This window comes from Onychomys torridus, chromosome 10, assembly GCF_903995425.1.
Source record: "Onychomys torridus chromosome 10, mOncTor1.1, whole genome shotgun sequence".
Classification (NCBI taxonomy): Eukaryota; Metazoa; Chordata; class Mammalia; order Rodentia; family Cricetidae; genus Onychomys; species Onychomys torridus.
In genome coordinates, this window is record NC_050452.1 from 10593074 (window position 1) to 10612052 (window position 18979).

Consider the following 18979-nt stretch of genomic DNA (forward strand, 5'->3'; position numbering starts at 1 on the left):
AAATTATTATGTAAAATTGTGGTCTCCTCATAAAAGCTATGCCCAAGGGGTAAGACCAGGGTTTGCATTTTACAATTTTAAAACAAAAACAATTAAAGAGCAAACTTGGCATATCCAGTCTTTTTCTTACTCCCCCAACCTTGAGACAGGGTTCTCACTGTATAGCTCTGGCAGGCCTTGAACTCACAGAGATCCACCTGTCCCTGCCTTCCAAGTGCTGGGATTAAAGGGGTGCATCACCACACCTGGCCACGAGTACACTCTTAAACAAGATGATAGAGCCTCTGCTCAAAAGAGGAGCTAAGGAGACTGTCGTATCAACCCCAGGATCCGCAGCCATCTCCCGACAACTGCTTAATGCAAGTTTGATGAGCAGGACAGGGCTCTGGCTTTGGAAGTCACAGTACTGGCGGGTGATCGTGCCAAGGGCTGGTGCTTGTGAAATTTGGGTGTCAGATCACCTGGCCCTTTATTAAAGCGCTGTGTGTATTTGCATTTGGGGACATCAACTGCAGATTGATTTGATCCAATTTTCTCTTGCACCATACACATATAAAACATTACAATCTATAAAAGTACAAGTGCAACTTGTACGGCTTACGTTTGCAGGAACTATGTGAGCAAATCCTATCAAAATAGCTATCTCATATGTATAAACAGCATTTGTTCTTTAGAAAACAATATCATAAACTGCAGAATCTGTACAAAAATATAAAATAAATTTGGGCAGCAGTTTTCTAAACAGCCATGTAAATGCAACACTTACGAGGAGTTAATGCCTCTAAAAAGGCGGAATTGCCAAGTCAGCTGACACAAGGCAAAACGCCAGGAAAGGTACTGAGATTATCCAAATAATATAGATATATATTCTTTTTTACCTCTTGCAATAAAACTTATAGAAAAAATAGACAAATATGCACATGCAATTTACAGCTTTTCCAACCTAACCCTTGTGCTTCGCTTGAACTGTTCGTCTGAACAGCTCTCCACTTGAACCTTTCAACATTAGCAAAAGTCTTCAAATGTCTTCTCTCCTGCCTGCGCCAGGGCAGTGGGTCTATGAGGAGCCCACTCAGAGAGTGTATTAAAAGTGGTCATACGCGAATAAAGGCACTCCAACTCTGCTCAAAGAAAGTACTAGTGTGATCCTTTTGTAAAATTTTCTTTTTCTCTGAAAAAGGCAAGCAAGGTTCCATGCACAGTGAGGAGAGACTGGGGGGGGGGGGGGCGCTTGCGGGGCCTGCTTAGGCAGTCTTAGGACCCGACAAGCACCTCCATGATGTGGTCGAGCTCTGTGAGATCCATTTTGAAAGGCTGACTTGGGGCAACAGGCTGACTGCTGTAGGGGGCTAGGGTCTTGAGGAGGTCATCAGCCGACACGGGGGCCATTTTCGAGGCTGTCCCTGATGTAGATGTGCAGGGGTCAAAATCGTACATAGAAGTGTCAATGTCAGCAAACAAGATGTCGTCCAGGGTCAAGTCTGTCAGGAAACCTGTGGACGTTGTTATTTCAAAATTCCCAGGCAGAGAGTCCATGAATCTTGAGTCATCTGTGCGGCCTTCCTGGGGCCCCTCAGGCTTCTGGATGCTGGACTCACTGGAGGTTCCTTTCGGGCTGTCGGGCGCCACTGACGCCACGGCAGCCTCTGTGGAGGTAGATGTGGGGCAGAGCTCCTCGATCTCATCCAAGGCGGAGGAGAAGCTGTCCTCTTCCGGCGGGAGGGCCCGAGAGGAGAGTCGGGTGGGAGCTGCAGGCTGCACAGCCTGCAGAGTGCACAGAGTGTCGTCGTCCTCTAGCAGAGAGGCAGGAGTGAGGCAGGCCTCCAAGGGTGTAGTGCTTCCTAGGTCGCAGGGGTGAGCAGGGGGCGAGGCCTGGTGTGTGAAGGCAGGTGGGGCCTCCCTGGAGCCGTCACCCAGCCAGTCGCTGGGCTGGGAAGTGGGGGTGAATGCAGGCCTCAGGCTGCCTTCCTGCTTGAGTTCCTCCTGGATCCGCCTCAACATGTTGTTAATTAAGACAGTCTTCTGCAAGCTGGGCTCTGTCAGAGGCCTGTGGTTATACAGTTTCATAAGGGAAATGTTGAAGACAGTCTGACGCTGTAAGGTGTAAGACACCCTGGACGGACCATCAGAGGGAGACACGATTTTGCCTTCCAGCCCATCTTCATGCTCATCAAACTTCCGTTTTCCTCCTTTGCCCAACATATATCTACAAAGGAGAAAGACAGGGAACAGCGTGAATCACATGTAGGCTTATTTCCACCATGGAAAAAGGTGCTGACTTAGAGGTTAGGATCAGAGGTTAGGATGGGCGGGGCAGTCTCCCGCCTGGGTTAAGCAGGAAACAGGCGGATTCACGAGGACGTCCACCCTTGTAGGCCTGCAGAGTAATTTTTATCACCAGGTAATCCTGGCCGTGGACTATGTGAGTAACGTGTACAACATGAGGCAGAGAAGTTAGGAGTTACCATGGGAACCGTGGTTTTTACTTTCTCAGCTCATGTGCTAGTTCTCATGCCTAACATTATCACACAGGTTTAGGTTCCCTCCCCCAAATGGATTTCTTTTTAAAGCTCCAGAACATACAAATGCACACGCTCAGTAGACAGAGGTGTTACAGATTACAGCTTGAACACAGCTCAGCCAATCGAAAGCATCAAGTTAGAGAAGGGAGAACACACACAATTTTGGTAGAACCGTGTGTGCTTTCAAAATGTTTTCCCTTCTTCATTATGCTCAGTGCCTTCCTGCCTGTCGGGTGACATGTGGTGAAGCTAAGCGACCACAGAGACTGAGCGGCCGCTGCCTTTCATTATAGAGTAAGTGGAATGCATGTTTCCCAACCCGGCGTTCTGCTTGGCTCTGTTTGAGCACAACTGCTTTAGTTCTAAAGTAATCTGCTCCGACTTGAAGTCCTGCTACTGGGTGCCAGAGCCATGTCATAACCAAACACCTGTGGTGACTCCAAAGACACCTGGGTATCTAAAAGATATAACGACTTTACACCCCAGTCCTGGAGAATCGGAGGAAGGTTAAAGTGAGGTCCCTTTGTGAAGGCTGCTGCCCAGCTGGTGGTCATGTTCCCAACAGTAACCTTCACAGCCCCACAGCCACTCTGCCAGCCCTTTCAGAAGGTCTGCTGAGGAAGGAAACAAGCCCTCAGGACCAACCCTTGCCCCGCAGAGCTTACTAGCTTGTTTCCGTTTTACATTTTGAGGCAGGCTTTCAGTATGGATCTTTGGATTGAGTTCTTGGATGGAATTCAAAATCCTTGTGCCTCAGCCTACCAGGCACTGGGTTGACAGCCACTCACCACCATGCCCAGCCCAATCTGGCTTCCTAAGTACCTAGTCAAGAAAGCTCTGCCACACTAGGGGGCGCGGTTCTCACTCCTCTGCAGCGCCCCCCTGGACCCACGTGAGACCTCTCCACAGTGCCTGGGGTGGCTTCATTCTCCTCTCATTCCTAGAACACTTCACTCCTCCCCCATAGGCACTCCACATCTCCAGTCTCCCAGGTGGAGGAGTCACGACCACAGGAGCCTCCTCCTAGTCTCACAAGCCTTTTGAACTTCACGTCTGCTCCTGAAAGGGAGTGGATACACTTGTGTCTTTCAATACTCTGTTTAAAGGAAGGTCATGTTGTCCACCCCACAAAGCAGACAGGCATACAGGAGGCCAGGAGTCTGGCACACGACCCCATATAGGATATCTGACTTCTGCTGGGAGGGTGAAGACAGCTGCAGCCTACCCATGCCAACATTGGTTTGAGACCTGTTGATGCGTTTAAAGAATGTAGAATTGCTTGTATGAAACCATTTCCCTCATTTGGTAAGCATTAACAAGATGGGTATCAACCATTAGGACCAAAGACAGCAAGCAGCCACGTTTTCTGAGACAGGAGGTTCTAAGAAAAACAACTGGCCTATCGTTCACCTCTCAGAGTTCCCACCCACTACTGAGTCTCACTTGTATGCCTTCTCTGCATTGGATAGTTCCTATCTGGACTATCTGGACTCATTTAAACTTGATAAACACTTGATAAATCAGAGAAGAGACAGTCTTATTTCACTCTGCAAACACAGTGCATCAGAAGCATTACCAGACAACTGGATTTTGAAGTGCGTAATTGTATTCACATTTATATGTGTATCTGCTTACAATTTAAGCATTTAATACTCTCAGAAAAAAAAATGTTACTTTGGCTAAAGAGCTTTGTAAGTGCATTTAATTTGCACAAATATATCATGCACACCGTAAAACCAGCATTTCTCAAACTACAGTTTATGGGCTAGCCTGTGAACGGTACCCATTCAGATGACATAAGCAAAGACACTGTATTACTTAGGGGAGCACAGCAAAATCACAAAGTAACTGTAGGTCTGCAAATCTAACCCGACAACACAGGCTTTTAGTCTTTTTTTTTTTTAAAACTCCACTTTTCAAATAATTGTTTTTATACTTTACTGAAATTCACAAATGACTAGGTAGGGAGTGGGGGTATCTAACAAGATGGCCTATCAGCACAGAAGTTTAAGAAACACTAAAACACAGCTGTGATCAAATCTGAAACTCACTGCACTTGGCACTTTTACAGATTTTCTGCGGTAAAGGTGACCTTAGGTAACAGGGTGTAGGCGTCCAACCCTTAATAAAAACTTAAGTAAAGACTTGCCACCAGAGTAAAACAGTAATGTCTAGAGTTTTGTTTCCTCCCTTCTTTCTCCCTCTCTGTTTTGTTAGACAAGATCTCTGCTGACCAAACTGAACAAAACTTCTGACTTAAGCAATCTGCCTTTCTTAATCTCCTAAGTATCTGGGTTACAGATCCACTACCACAGTACTTGTTCAGTAACACATTTCTTTTCAAAATTATTTTATAAGGCTGGATGAGGTGGTATATGCCTTTGACCTCAGCACTCAGTGAGTCAAAAGTAGGTAGATTGGTGAGTTCCAAGCCAGCCAGGGCTCCTTGGTGAGACCTTGAGTTTTTGTTGGTTTAGATAAGTGTATGTGTGTGCATGTGTACCTGTGGCGGTCGGGGAAGACTGGCTGGAGGTAGTTCTACCCTTCCACCATGGGTCACTCAGAGATTAAGGCTCTCTCAACAAGCCATCTTTAGAAATAATTGCCACTTCTATGGAAGTCACACCTACGGGCGGCAGCGATGACTCAGGATTAAGAGCACTTGTTACTGCTGAGACCCAGGGTTCAGTTCCTAGCACTTCCACGGTGATGAACAACATCTGTAACTAGTTCCACGGAACCGGACACCCTCTTCTGACCACCAAGGTCACCAGGCACACACACTATATACACACACACTGTATACACGTATATACACACACACACACACACACACACACACACACACACACACACACACACACGATAAATCTAAAACAAAAGAAATCCACACCCGGGCTGTGTGATGCTGCAGGCAGTTAGCACAATTCCTACAGCTGAACAGTATCTGTGGGGATGTTTTCCATGTGAGAAGCAGCTAGCTTCAAGTAGAATGAGCATATGGCTAGAGCTGCATGCTAACCTGGTGTTTAGGAAAGCCTGTGGAGGTATCTGTAATACTACCTTCAACAGGAGGGTGACAGGCCCCTGTAAGCAAAATCTGTGAACAGGACCAGGTAGACAAGTTGAATCTTGGGTGTTCTTCAAGTGTGTAAATAAGGACCTCTGGTGGATTATGTCTCAAAACAGGCTTACTTTCATTTTGTTTTGTATTGGAAGCAAACAAAAATGGCTCCACACACCCAATGAAACTGTAAAATGTTACACAATTACACACTCTAACTAAGCCATATAGAAAAACAAAAACCACAACAAAACCAAAGGGGGGGTTCCCCAAAATCTGATTAATACAAGGTAACAGCCTCACACCTTGACAGCTCCAGAGACTGGGTTCTGTATGCCCGGATCTCCTTAAGCAAGACATAACTCAATGAAGACAGGGCTTGGCCTCAACAACCAGTCAGCAAACGGCCAGGTGCATGGCCCCTTCTGGTCGCTCTGGGCCTGCCTGGCTCAGGCTTACTGGGCCAGGGTGGCCAGCTCCTCAGAAGCCTTTCTCCTCAGACACTCAGAAAAAATAACAACAGCTCCTTGAGGGCGGTTGGGGAGGCACACGTGACCTTTCAAAAGGCCTCACAAGAGCAGCCTGCCGAAGCAGGAGCAGGGGCTCATTAAGGGATTCCTGGGAAGGCTGGGAAGGGCTACCCTCCTGAGTAGAGGGGCTCCAGAGGCATGGCCCTCAAGAGGCACTGGATCCTGGCTTGCTTGCTGAGATACCGGGCTTTGGTGCTCCACTTTCCCCTCTTAGTTTACAAAGAACCAAATGTGCCCAAAGACCTAAAGAGCCACTGGGCGAAGTCAGGTGGATGGACCTTCCTTTCCTCTCCTGCTACCCAAGCCTAAAAACTATCAACAGCCGCTTTTCTGGCTCTTACCATAGGTCTGAGACAGCGTGTGGCCCCTGCCCAGTGGTCAGGCACAAACTTGACACGGGAGCACTCATGCTGGGTATGTGCCTCAGACAGCCACCTGCCTCCAGCCTAGTCAGTGCTTTGTAAAACCGACCTAGGAGATACTAAGTGCAGCAAACTAAAACGGAATAGTAAAGAACACACATTTGTAGGAAAACAAACAAAAATGAACTGTGTGTACGGTAGTACAGCTTTGCACAGGACGCCCCTAATGCTCCAAAGCCTCATTCTGTTTATTCCGACTAGGAAGGCAGAGGCAGTGATCTGGCCTGTCCCAAACAACCAAAACACTGCAACAGAAAAAAAGACTTATTTTGTTGAAGTGGATGCCCCCAAAAGGCAAGTGCCAGTACAACTTCCCTCAAAAGACAAAGGACTAGATTCTAGACAGAAAACTTTTACCTGCTACCCGTGGTCCCACCATTCCGGGGCCTGAGAAATTCCCACAGTATGGGAGCGTGACTGTGGCCTGACTGATCAGCAGAGACCCTCTGGAACCTGGCTTGGCAGTGCCACTGCATGTCTGTCAACTACCTCCAGACTGTAAGGCCCCTAGGGGCACGAGACATCTGTTCGGTTCACCTCCGTACTCTTAGGTCAGGGCCCTCCCTGACACCGAGATAGTCCTCACTAAGTGAGTGGAGTGGAAGGACGGACAGACGAGGGGAGCAGCAGAGACCTGCGGAGCGGAAGCAGAGATGTCTGGGTGGACGAGCTCCTGACCTGGGCCTGTCCAAGCACAGGTTTGGGCTCCTGGAGTTCCTGGGAGATGCTGGGTTGTCATCTCTGAGAACCACAATTTCCCCCCTCACACTGGGCCTGAGCACACCACTACTCAAAGGCCTGACCGTGAAGGCCTCCCTTTCCGTTTCTAAGCAAGCAGGGCAAAAAGCAATGACCAGCACTTGATGATGACGACAGTGCACAAGCAATCATCTAGACTAGATGGATGCCGCATGCCCAAGGTCCAAAGATTAGGTTGTCCCCGTGTTTAAGGGGTGACACACCAAAGCCTTTACATCTAGAACCCCCCCAATGCAACATGAATTTAAAAGTTACCTATAATTCTTTTCCAACTATTCAAAAATGATATCTTCCTTTTCTTTTTTAAATCACTGTCCCTTAATGTTATATGGACTGTCAAAATCAAACAGCTATGATTTTCCTGGGACAAACAGAAAATCTTTTACAAACTAACATTTGCTGTCCCCTCCACCCCCTCACCAAAACAATGGCTTTCACCTGCAGGATTAGCTCAGCCCATGGCCCCAGGACTGCCTAGCTGACACTTGCCAACTTCAGGACGGTCTGCACAAGAAGCTCTCTCCTGCCCAAGACAGACTCTGTGCCAGTCAAAAGGAGATGTAAAAGTTTGTTCTAACTCAATTCACTCCGAACAGTGATCATTATACCCGACAAAAGAAACACAATAGGATTTCTTTTACTTCTTACTCAGACAGGGTCAAAAACTGGTACTTGAGCCCTAATTTCACATAAAGGAGATGGCTGGATAAGATATAACTAATCTCATATCCAATTAAAGCATCAAAGAATACCTAAGAGTGACCAGAGGCTCCTTATCATCAGATGGGGGGGCGGACTAAGGATTGCTTTTGATGAAACCAGCACCATCTTGAGCAGAACAAATGTGAGCAAGCTTAACATCCAGGATGGGGGGCAGGTTAGGATAAAAGGGGAGTCGGGCAGTCACCAATCACCACGACCTCAGGGCTTAACTGGTACCTCGTACACATTTTCAATAGCATGGACCAATTTCTTCCTGAACTTAGAAACTCAGGGTTTGCATTTTCCAGGGACATAGCATAATTAACATGGTTTTTCTTTTTTCAAATATTTATGAGTGTTTTGTCTGTATATATGTCTATGAACCACTTTCACACCTGGTGCCCAAAGAGCCTTAAAAAAAACAAAAACCAAAAAACAAACAACAACAACAACAAAAACCCCACACTATCAGATCTCCTGGAATTGGAGTTACAGACAGTTGTGAGCTGCCATGTGGGTGCTGGGAATCAAACTCAGGTCCTTTGAAGGAGAAACTATTGCTTTTAACCACTAGGGCATCTCTCCAGCCTCCATGATATGGTTTTTCAGATGTCAGTTACAACACCACACTAACCCATGGGGTCTTCTGGAAGTCACTTCAAAGAAGTTACAAGGCAGGCATGTAGGTCCCGTGAGGCTGGCCACTTTCTCTGGTATGTCCCTTTTTCCTTGTACAGGTCCAATGTGGCCACTGATGTGACCATGGGCTGCTGGAGAGACCAGCAGCCCCAATGCTGACCCCTCACCCCAGGCCTCTATTCCAATGGACTACTTTTGACGGAAAAAAAGGAGCCAAGAAAGAGGGCTCCCAAGAGAATGTGAGAGATTCCTCCTCACCTGCATCTGGTGCTGCCAGAGCCCTCAGCTCTTGCCTAACTAACTCAACTGTGTGGCAGGATTCCAGGTCGCAGAGGGAGTGGGAGGCTGGGCAGTGAAGGCCCAGTGAGAGGACCTCCTGGCAAGTGAGTACCACCTAACATTCCAGCTGTGCCTAAATCACCTGGCCCGGGACCACCTCCAGGAAGGGCAGCTCATGCCTTGCAGCACTCAGCAGGCAGATAGAGCTCTGCCAGTACAAGGCCAGGGACTCCCCGTGCAGACCAGGGGAGTTCCATACATAGTGAGACGGTCTCAAACAAACAGCCAGAGAGATAGGTAGAAAAATGTTTCCCCTTCATGAGATACTGGACTTTTCTTTTCTACCCCTACCCCCAGCCCAGCCAGCCCCTCCCAGCCACCAGTCACCAGGCACCGGGTCTGCCGCCATTTCGGAGGCCCAGTCAGGAAAGCAGAACTCTTCCTCTTTTTTCTGCCTCTCTTTCAGAGCCTGGTCAGAACCTAAGCATGCTTTTTCTGATACTCAGGCTTCCTTATTCTTTCCAAAGTCTTCCTCTTGCCCTGTGGCCACTTGTCCTGTGTCTGACTGCCATTCAGTGTGAGCCAGGGCTTTGTAAACCCTCTCTCTTGTAGTTCTCCTGCGGTGGGCCGCTGCTGACATCCACGGCTTTGCTGCCTGGGGGTTCTTTTCAACCCCAGCAAGTGCCCTTGAGCTTCCTTTGAACTCGCTCTCACATTCTTTCCCTCAGGGGACTAAGACCCCCATGGGGCACCCCATTTCCACGCTATCAACAGTGGCTCGAGTTGGGCTACAGACTGTGGGAACAACTTCTGAACAGAGTCTTCTCAGCTCCTCGTCTTCACTTTGGTGTTCTGTTTTGAGGTGGTCCAAATGAAGAGCTCTGTCCCTGACAGAGCACCCCGACCAGCCTGGCCTCCCCTGGCATGTGTTATAGGGCTGTGGTGGCAGCAGCTGGTGGTGAGGAAAAGCCCCATCCCACTTCAGTGGGGAACCACACTGGCTTAGGTAGCTTTCCACACTTAACATGTTACACCCTGAAGAACGCGCCATACCGAGAAACCCGATCATATCTAAGCTTTGACACTCTGCTTCCCCTCAAGGCACAAAGCCGAGCCAGAACAAAAGGAGCTCACAGCAAGGAAGTGGTGCTCAGGGATGCTGGCAGAGGGGTACATGCTTAGGTGGGAATGGCATCAGGCAGTCTCCAGACTGCAGTGAGGGCCCGGGTCAGGGGAGCAGTGGCGACAGAGAGCAGTCCACAGGGAAAGAGGCTGTCTCCTGCACTCCTAACCCTCTCCACCATGCTAGTAACAAACTGTCCGACAAGGCTGTCGGAATCGGGGAGATATTATTTTTAAACTAAAGCCTTCCCAGGGTTTCAGAGGTCTCTGCAGTAACATCCATGCTAATTGGTAAGTAAGACAAAGCCTCCCCTAACGAATCAGCGAGGTAATTATAAAGCCACTCACTAGCTCAGCCAGTCCCCCGTGCTCACCCAGGCTGCTGAAACCCGACACCCGCCTGGCGGCTCCTCTCAGCCTGGCCCGCAGTCCCGCAGGCTAACCCTGCCCACCCAGCCCGCTGCAAACTCCCAGCCCTCCCGAGGGCCACTATAGGCCAGGAGATAAGCTGAGCCGGCCAGAGGCCAGCCTCCGTGCACATTTAGACAAACAACTTTACCGTGGGGGGGTCTGATGCCCACATTTTAATAAATTTCAGCTTTTCTCTTAGTTTTTTCGCGTCTCTATTAAACTGGGTATGATTTCCACTGTTGGCTTGTCAAATATCACCGCTCCACTTAAAACCAAAGGAATTTTAGCAGGTGATAACCAAACACACTGAGTAAACAAAAGTCAAATTCTGTAGAATAAAGAAGATACGGACGAATGAAGTATGCCTTGTTGATAAAAATCTGGAAAGCAAAACCAGCTTTTAGAACATGGCAACTGTGCAACACGGTCTAATACCCTGACTCACTGGCTTTTCGGTCCCTTGGAAATTCTAGGTTGCAATGCCAACCCTAATGGATCAAGGACACTAGTCATCGTTGAAGGATGACAGATGAGCTCACAAGTCCGCTACTGCACCCCACAGCTCTGGCCAGTGGCCATTTCTGAACTTACAATTTCACAGAAACATACCCAACATGATTTGAGGCCTCGGGTTGGATAGAAAAATACCCCAGAAATAAGATCAATAGAAGGGTGGTCCCTCTGAAGCTGGGTGAGGAGTACAGGCTATGCACTGTACTTTAACTTCTGAGTCCGTCTGGAATTTTCCATAAAAGTTAAACAATGCATTAAAAAATCCCACCTCTATAAGCAAAAAAAAAAAAAAAAAAAAAAAAAAAAAAAAAAAAAAAAATCAAGTAAGCACAGCACATTTCTTACCAGAGAACTGCATTAACTCTATAGGCATGTTTACACAGAGGAAAGCTCCTGATGTCCTATGTAAACAAGCATGCCCAGTGCAAACTGGAATCCTGTAAAGGCTGAAAGAGCACCACATACACCCACAAGGGGGCGCCACAGAGCAGCAAGGCATCTTACAACTCCTTCAGTTCCTACCTACAGCGTTCTCAAAGCATTTACATTTCCAATTCCATCTCTGATTCAGGTGTCCACGGGACAAGCCCAAACTGAATTATATTATGCTATTGCCTGTATATAAATAACACCAGTGCTTCAGAAACCATGGACCATAGGACCCCTGGAGGATTAATGAATTGAGAACACACACAAAAACAAGAACCAAGTCATAAAGCTGGACTTGGAGGAGGTGACGACAGTTGAGACTTCCAGTGGGGACTTCTAACAACATAGCCAATCACCTATGTCTACAACTATGATTTTTACCAGAATAGCCACTTCCAATAATCCTCTTACATCTTAATAACAGTAAATTATTTCCAAACAATGCTTCGGGTAGCTATTTGAGAAAACCCTCATCACGAACATGGAGGAGAAGCCATTTAACTGTAAAATGTCATGCAGTTAACCTCAGGGATACAGGGAAGCAAGTTCCTGTGTAATAGCTGGGATTCCCTCTAGTCCTATCACAAGCTCAGGTTATATGATGTCTGTTCAGTAATAATGCTCTTAACAGATGAGCCAGTATCTTCTTTCCATTTGAAAACCAGTCACTATAAACATAGTATAATGGTTTACAGTATGAAGCTACTCCTAATCATCCGGTGTCCAGGGCACATCTTCAGCATCCTGCATCTACAGTCTCATCAGCATCAAGGAATCCTCAGATTTGACTCTATTCCCACAGAACTGCATGCCAGGGAAGCTGATCCAACTTTGCCCCCTCCCCAATTCCCAGGCATAATGAAAATATTTTTTCTCCTGTATTTATAATTGCTTAGCTGGGATTCTGGTTTCAAGCCTCTTGTAGCATCTTTTCCCTAAAGATGCCTTGTTTTTCCCTCACTTGAGTGATCCTTAATAAACGATGTCAAGGGAAAATAAAAAAGATGAGTAGAAACCAGATGATTTGTCAAAAAGCATGTGAAAGTTTTCCTTTTTGCTTTAAAAAGGCTCACCAACAGCCATACTAACATAGCAACTTTAAGGCCAATTCAGTGAAAAATAAAACTGCATTTTAGTTAAACCCAAAGGTTGCTTTCCAGGTTAGCTAACTGCCCTATCACTAAATAAAACTGAAGAATGCAACTGCAGGAAATATTTATATCAAAGTGCTTCTTAAGCGTTCAAAGATTAGCCAGGCAGTGGTGGTGCACACTTTTGCACTAGGGAGTCAGAGGCAGGTGGATCTCTTTGAGTTCAAGGCCAGCCTGGTCTACAGAGTGAGTTCCAGGACAGCCAGGGCTGTACACAGAGAAACCCTGTCTTGAAAAACAAGAAACAAAACAAATAACAAAAAGTTAAAAGATTTAGTTGAAGGAATGGATGTTGAATTTGAGGCCCATGTAAGTAACCTACATTTTCAGAATATTTATTGTAATTGCCTTTATGAATTAGGTAGACAAGAGCTACAGAGACAGCTCAGTGGTTAGGAGCACTGGCTGTTCTTCCAGAGGACCTGGGTTTGATTCTCAGCACCCACATGGTGGCTTACAACCATCTGTGACTTCAGTTCCAGGGGATCTGACGCCGGCCTCTTTGGGAACTAGGTATACACGAGGTACACAGACACACATGTAGGCAAAACACCTATACATATAAAATAACAAAATAATTTAAAATGGAAGAATTAGGTTGGTAATGTTTTATAAAGACAATTTAGATTTGTATCATATACTTGGAATAGTTCACTTAGTAGAAAAAGGTAATGAAAATACAAACTAAAAGGTAGTGAATATTTTGCAAAAACAGTAGTCATTTTTTTCCAGGCTGTTTTGAGATTAAAAAGTTCCCTCAAGGACCTCAGAAATTCCTAACTTATTGAAATTTAAGCAGTCAATTAGCTAAATAAATAAAAATAACCAGGGAGCCACATTAAGTATAGTAAATATTTATTTCTAAAGAAAATAGTTAATAGCTCCATGTCCAGCACTTGGAGGGATCAACCCTTGTGGAAAGCTTTCCTTAAGCCCACCCAGCTAACCATCTCTAACCTGTTTGTCCCCCCGGCCTTTGGGAGCTTTATAGAAGCAGAGGGGCCATCTGAGAAACTGCACTTTAGACTTGAGAGTCAACCGCTGCCACACAGCTAAGAAGCACTCTCAGCAGATATCCACTTCACTTTGTATTTCTGCTCATAGTAAAACAATTTTTTTAAAACCAGTATTTAAAAAATTGTTCTGTGCTTACCTAGCTTATGCAAGACCTAGGGTTTCATCCTCAGCATTACAAAAATCATAGTTTGTCCAGGACTCAGCGGTCCTGGCACTTTCCTAGTATGCCTGAGTTCCATCCCCGGCACTGAGGAAGAGGGGCAAAGACACACACCTTCAGAAAAGTTCACCACATTTCACCAGCAGAGAGTAAAAATCATCTGCTGAAGCTGTAGTACCCAGCTTCTGCCAGACAGGCTTCTGGGAATGTAAAGAAAGACCCGAAGACAAAGACACATGCAGACACAAAGTGCTCAGAGTGCCCCTTCAAAGAGGAAGAGGAACTGAAGCACTAGCACCAAGCAGCCACCACCTGAACATCTCATTCGGGTGGCTAGAATTGTCCGCAAACCTGCTCTGGTTCAGAGATGACCTTGGGACTTTCCGATTCCCTGAGCCTAACTTGGGCAACACTTCTCAACACAGGGGTGGGGTGCTCCAGCAGTCTGCTCCAAGCTCAGAGCCAGCCTGGGCTGGAGCGATAGATAAGCAGTAAGCCACAGAGGAGAGCACAGGGCTAGAAGGTCCATCTGCAGCCGGAACCTTGCTGAGAGCTGTGTGAGCACAGTACAGTTGTGTGCACTTTACTGTGACCACCAGTATACAGAGCACACTGTAATCACAGACTGGGCGTGTGTCCTAGAGACAGAACCCCTTCCCTTCCAGAGTCTAAGGAAAGCTCCTTAGAAGAAAATCAAGTACGGGTTAGTGGTGGCTTCTCAGGTACTTGCTTATGAAGGGTTTTAAAGGTCCAAAGAAAAGCTTAGATTAGTTAGGAAATGTGTGAAGGTTTTCACAAAGACACAGCTGTAGTATTGCAGATGTGCATGAGTTTTAAGAACTTAAGTTTGCTGCTACTTAGAGTTACTAGAGAAACAAAGCTGCCTTTGGGCACCTTAAACTAGTCAGACTGGCTGTAGCGGTTGTGCAGCCTGCTGCGGCTCTGTCCTCCGCCCTCTCCCTCCAGCCCCCACCCCCACGTGCCCACACAGTTCAGTCCACTCTGTGAGGCGCCGCCAGCTCCACCTCACCCATCCCTGTTCCTGCCATGCCTGCTGGGACGCAAGGCCAGCTCCAACAGGAGAGGCCAGGCAACTTAGGCGATGCTAGATTTCTCCAACAGATCTAGAAAGCCATGGAGCTTGCTTCTGCCAACCACAGCAAGGGTTTTCAATTGAGTTCAGAAGACGGACAGCGGCCCTGAGAGGGAACAAACGAGACTTCCCGGCTTGTAGGGCCCTCAGACTGCCAACAGCCACCTCTCCAGAAGCAAGTTTGTATGGTCCAAGAATGTATTTGTTTTGTTCTATTAAAAATCATGTATTTTAAAGGATATCATGCTGTTTGTATCTTGAAATGTAATTTATACATTTTTCAAAAAAAATTTTTGGACAGTCAAGCATGTTTTTGTCTCATGATCTTGGGGGGGGGGGACAACAACAAAGAGTCTCTTTATTACCCAGAATAGGAATGCCGTCTTATTAGGCTGACATATGCCATTCACAGATTCATACAAAGAATGAACTGCTGGTCAGTGCTAATGGAGAAAGACACAGCTCCACACAATGAGTGATGGACGCTCCGGGGGACAGTTCTCTTCATAAGGGTTTCCCAGTATTTGTGCAGGACAGAAGTTTGATTTTAATACTAACTACACTGGCTATTTAAGACAACTTTTTTTTTTCTTTAAAAAGCAACCCAACTTTGGTTAGTTGTCTCACTCTGAAATATTAAAATCAAATTAAATACCCAGACACTTCTTAAACAGAAGTCACAGCCTGTTAAGCTTCTGACAAATGTTTAATGAGTATTTATTTGTGGCAGATAGAAAATGCATTACTTATGCACATGCAATGGGCACAGTGTTTTAAAACTTTGATGTGTTACTAGTCAGAACTAACTGCTGAGCCTGAGAGAAGCTCACTGTGTGCCACTCCAGCATCGAGACCAGTCTCCCCAGAATCCAAGTAAAAGTCGGAAGGTAAACTGATTCCACAAAGCTGCCCTCTGACCCTGCGTGAATCCTTCCTCCATCACACACACACACACACACACACACACACACACACACACACACACACACACCTTTTAACAACTATTTAAAAGAGAGATGTGTGAAGGCTGGCATGACCCTAAGTGCCAGGCCCTTGTCACTTCACCTGAAACTTTGTCTTCTGGTGTCTTTAACATAGGTCTGATCTTTGGACTCAACAATCAGACATGGCCCTGCCTCCTGAAACTAGAGCGCTCTCTCTCTCCAGTACGCCAAAACAATAAAAAAATCCACAGCTGCTAAGTTTGGGAGATTCTCTAAGTTCACTCTTCTGAATACATACTCACCTACTGTTCTGTAAATAATACTGGCTAAGTGGTCTTCATTTTGAAAATATGAATAAAATTAAAACAAAACTCACACTTTGGCCAGGTGGTGGTGGCGCACGCCTTTAATCCCGAAACTCAGGAAGCAGAGGCAGGCGGATCTCTGAGTTTGAGGCCAGCCTGGTCTACAAAGGATAGCCAGGGATACACAGAGAAACCCTGTCTCAAAACAACAGCAAAACCAAAAAAACAAACAACACAAACAACCCAACAAAACTCATACTTTTAGTGTTCTTTAATAAGAAGCCACAGCAGAGGAAACCTGTAAACATGTTGTTGCGGCTCTCACCTCTCTTAGTTTCCAGAGTCTAACGTATCTCCAGTGAGGACTTCAACTATGGAACTTTTGCTTTACCATCAGAGCGCTGTGTAAAGTAGTGGCAGCCGTAAGATAGCAGCTGTCACACTTAAATTTAAGTGACTTAAAAACAGAAAAGTATATGTTGCTTACTATGCTGTTATTAATAATTAAGTCTTAATGACTGGGTAAACTCTGTATTCTGTTCCTTAGTTAAATTTAAAAAAGCTTTTACGCAGGATAATTCAGCAATGGCAATGTAGAGATTTTCTAAATCTGAGTCAAAACCCTTCTCTCAGTTCTTTACCAGAAGCTGGTCTGAGCAGCTGTTGCTACCTCCGAGTCTGGACCGCTCCTGCTGTGTAGTGGGTGTGATAACATGAGTCCCTCTCCTACTTGTTGAAATAAAGGAAGAGAGCCAGGTGGAGATGGGAAAGGAAGCTACCAAGTCCATTTCCTAAGACTTCTCACTAGAGAGCACGCAAAGCTGCTGGACACGTTTTAATTAGGAGAGGAAAGCCACTGAAGCCCGCTTGACCTGAGAACAGACACTTGCAGGCCTGAAACTCACTGTGTAGCCAGCTAGTCTTCAACTCCTACAGACCCACCAGGGCTGGGGTTACAGGATTTTTGCCACCACACCCAGGCCAGCTCGATAGATTTTTAAGTGAAGAAACATACAAAAAACCACCAGGAAAGTAAGTATCCACGATCATTCTTGTTCATGCCGGAGTTGGGATCTTAGTATCTTCCCCCTCAAATAAAAATAAAGTGGTACTAGAGGGTGGGTGGAGTAGCAGCTGGGGTGAGGTAAACACACACACACACACACACACACACACACACACACACACACACACACACCAGCCCCCACAGCAGAGCAGCCCAGGGCTCTCAGGTGTGTAGCCCTCCAGGAGTTAAGTGGAGCCCTGGTCCATCTCACTCTTGTCAGTAACAAAAGTTACAAAATCAATTTGAACAGTTAGGTAGGGCCTTGGCAATCCTACTGGTGACTACAATTTCCAGGCTCTTTACACAGGTTCTGAACACTTAACATACATTGGGAAATCAAAAGCATGTTTCAAGAACAAAGCTTGAAAACACCCTCCCTTAATAAGGCCAACTAAGGTTTGACTAATTCTACTCAAATACAAACTGCTATTTCTGAGGGTGAGTGTCTTAACCTGCTGCCTGGAAAAAACAAAACAAAAAACCTACTTTCCACTCCTAAAACTACCTAGTTACAAGCAAAAAGTTATTCTAAAACAGACCACACCGTCTCATCCTTTTGTGAAACTTAACAATCAACTCTCAACTCTACTGACTGCTACTATTTCTGCTAAAGCTAAGACAATTTATGGTCAAGAAAAAATATGAACAATTCAGTACTTTCTCCCGACGCAATGTTCTCTGAAGGGTGCCCAGTGTCAATGGTACAAAGTCTACGCGTCGGGACAGCTGGCTCCCCTCAGCGCCCCCCCCCCCCCCCCGCCCCGTCATAGGCGGTTACCACCAAGATGACTTGTAGATTTCTAATTTAAAAACCAGGGAGGCGTTAAGTTTAATATACATTCGGTTCCAAAATCAATTCACTTGGGTACGGGGGGGAAAAAGAGGGTGAAGAGAGCTGTTTTAACCCATGACCACCGGGAAACTCTCAAAACACAATATAGCAAGTCGGATGCAAACTCAGACACGGAACTCAAAAGTGAAGCAGCCTCCGGGCCAGCAACGCGAATCTTAAAAAAAAGTCTCGCACGTCCGCAGCACCACAGCCACCCCAGCGAGCACAGCCACCCTGCCACCCCAGCTAGCTGTAACGGCAACAGCTCCCAGCCCCGGCCGCCCGGCTCCTGCCCCGGGTCGTGACAGTCGGGGTCTCCAAGCGGCGGGCGGGTGCGCCCCAACCTGCCCAGCCCGGCCTCCTCCGCCTTGGGCTCCCGCCTGGCCCAGCCCAGCACCGCCCCCCGCCCGCCGGAGCCCAACCCCGGGGAGCCTCAAGCTCGGCCGGGAACTCACCACAGGCAGGTCCGCCCGGAGCTATCGCATCCGAGGGGTTTCCACCCACCCCTCCAGCTAAGCCCGTTCCATGAGGGGCGCCCCGCCACGGGGCCGACGGTGGCTGGGAGCGCGCGGAGAGGCCGGAGCTACCACTCCGGCGTCCTCTGCCTGCTCGTCAGGAACATTATACAATGGTGGAGGAGGCGGCAGGCAGCCGGGAGGAAGCAGAAGGCGGGCGGAGGGGACGCCCGGGCCGAGGGAGCCACGGCTCGTGCTCCAGCACTAGCCGTGCAGGAGTGACGTCCGCCTGCGAGCCTCCGGCGAGCTCCGGCCAGGCCCCGTAGGCCCCGCCCCCCGCCTGGCCGGGCCCCGCCCTGGCAGCCCCGCCCCTGCAGCAAGGCCCCACCCTGCCTCCCTCCCACCTCAAACCGCAGGCCCCGCCCCGCCCCTGCTCCACAGGTCCTGGCCCCGCAGGTCCCGCCCCTAACTGGTCCGCACCGCCCCAGCCTCGCAGGCCCCGCCCCGGACCCGCCCTCCACGGGCGGTGCCATAAATGCAGATTCCGGCCGGGTGAATGCTCGG

The 18979-nt window shown here is 47.5% G+C and overlaps 1 protein-coding gene across 3 annotated transcripts in view; it reads right to left on the bottom strand.

Moving 5' to 3' along the window:
* Positions 1–200: 200 nt before the first annotated feature.
* Positions 201–18979, bottom strand: part of Sertad2 (SERTA domain containing 2) — a 109271-nt gene continuing 90492 nt past the window's right edge. For 2 of the 3 annotated variants that reach the window (XM_036201370.1, XM_036201368.1), the window contains one exon: positions 201–2206. In XM_036201370.1, the coding sequence (XP_036057263.1) occupies positions 1255–2202 (948 nt within the window). In that variant the 5' untranslated portion in view covers positions 2203–2206 and the 3' untranslated portion in view covers positions 201–1254. Of the gene's footprint in view, positions 2207–18415; positions 18737–18979 lie in introns of those variants that run through there. The other variant, XM_036201369.1, reaches the window with a different exon arrangement.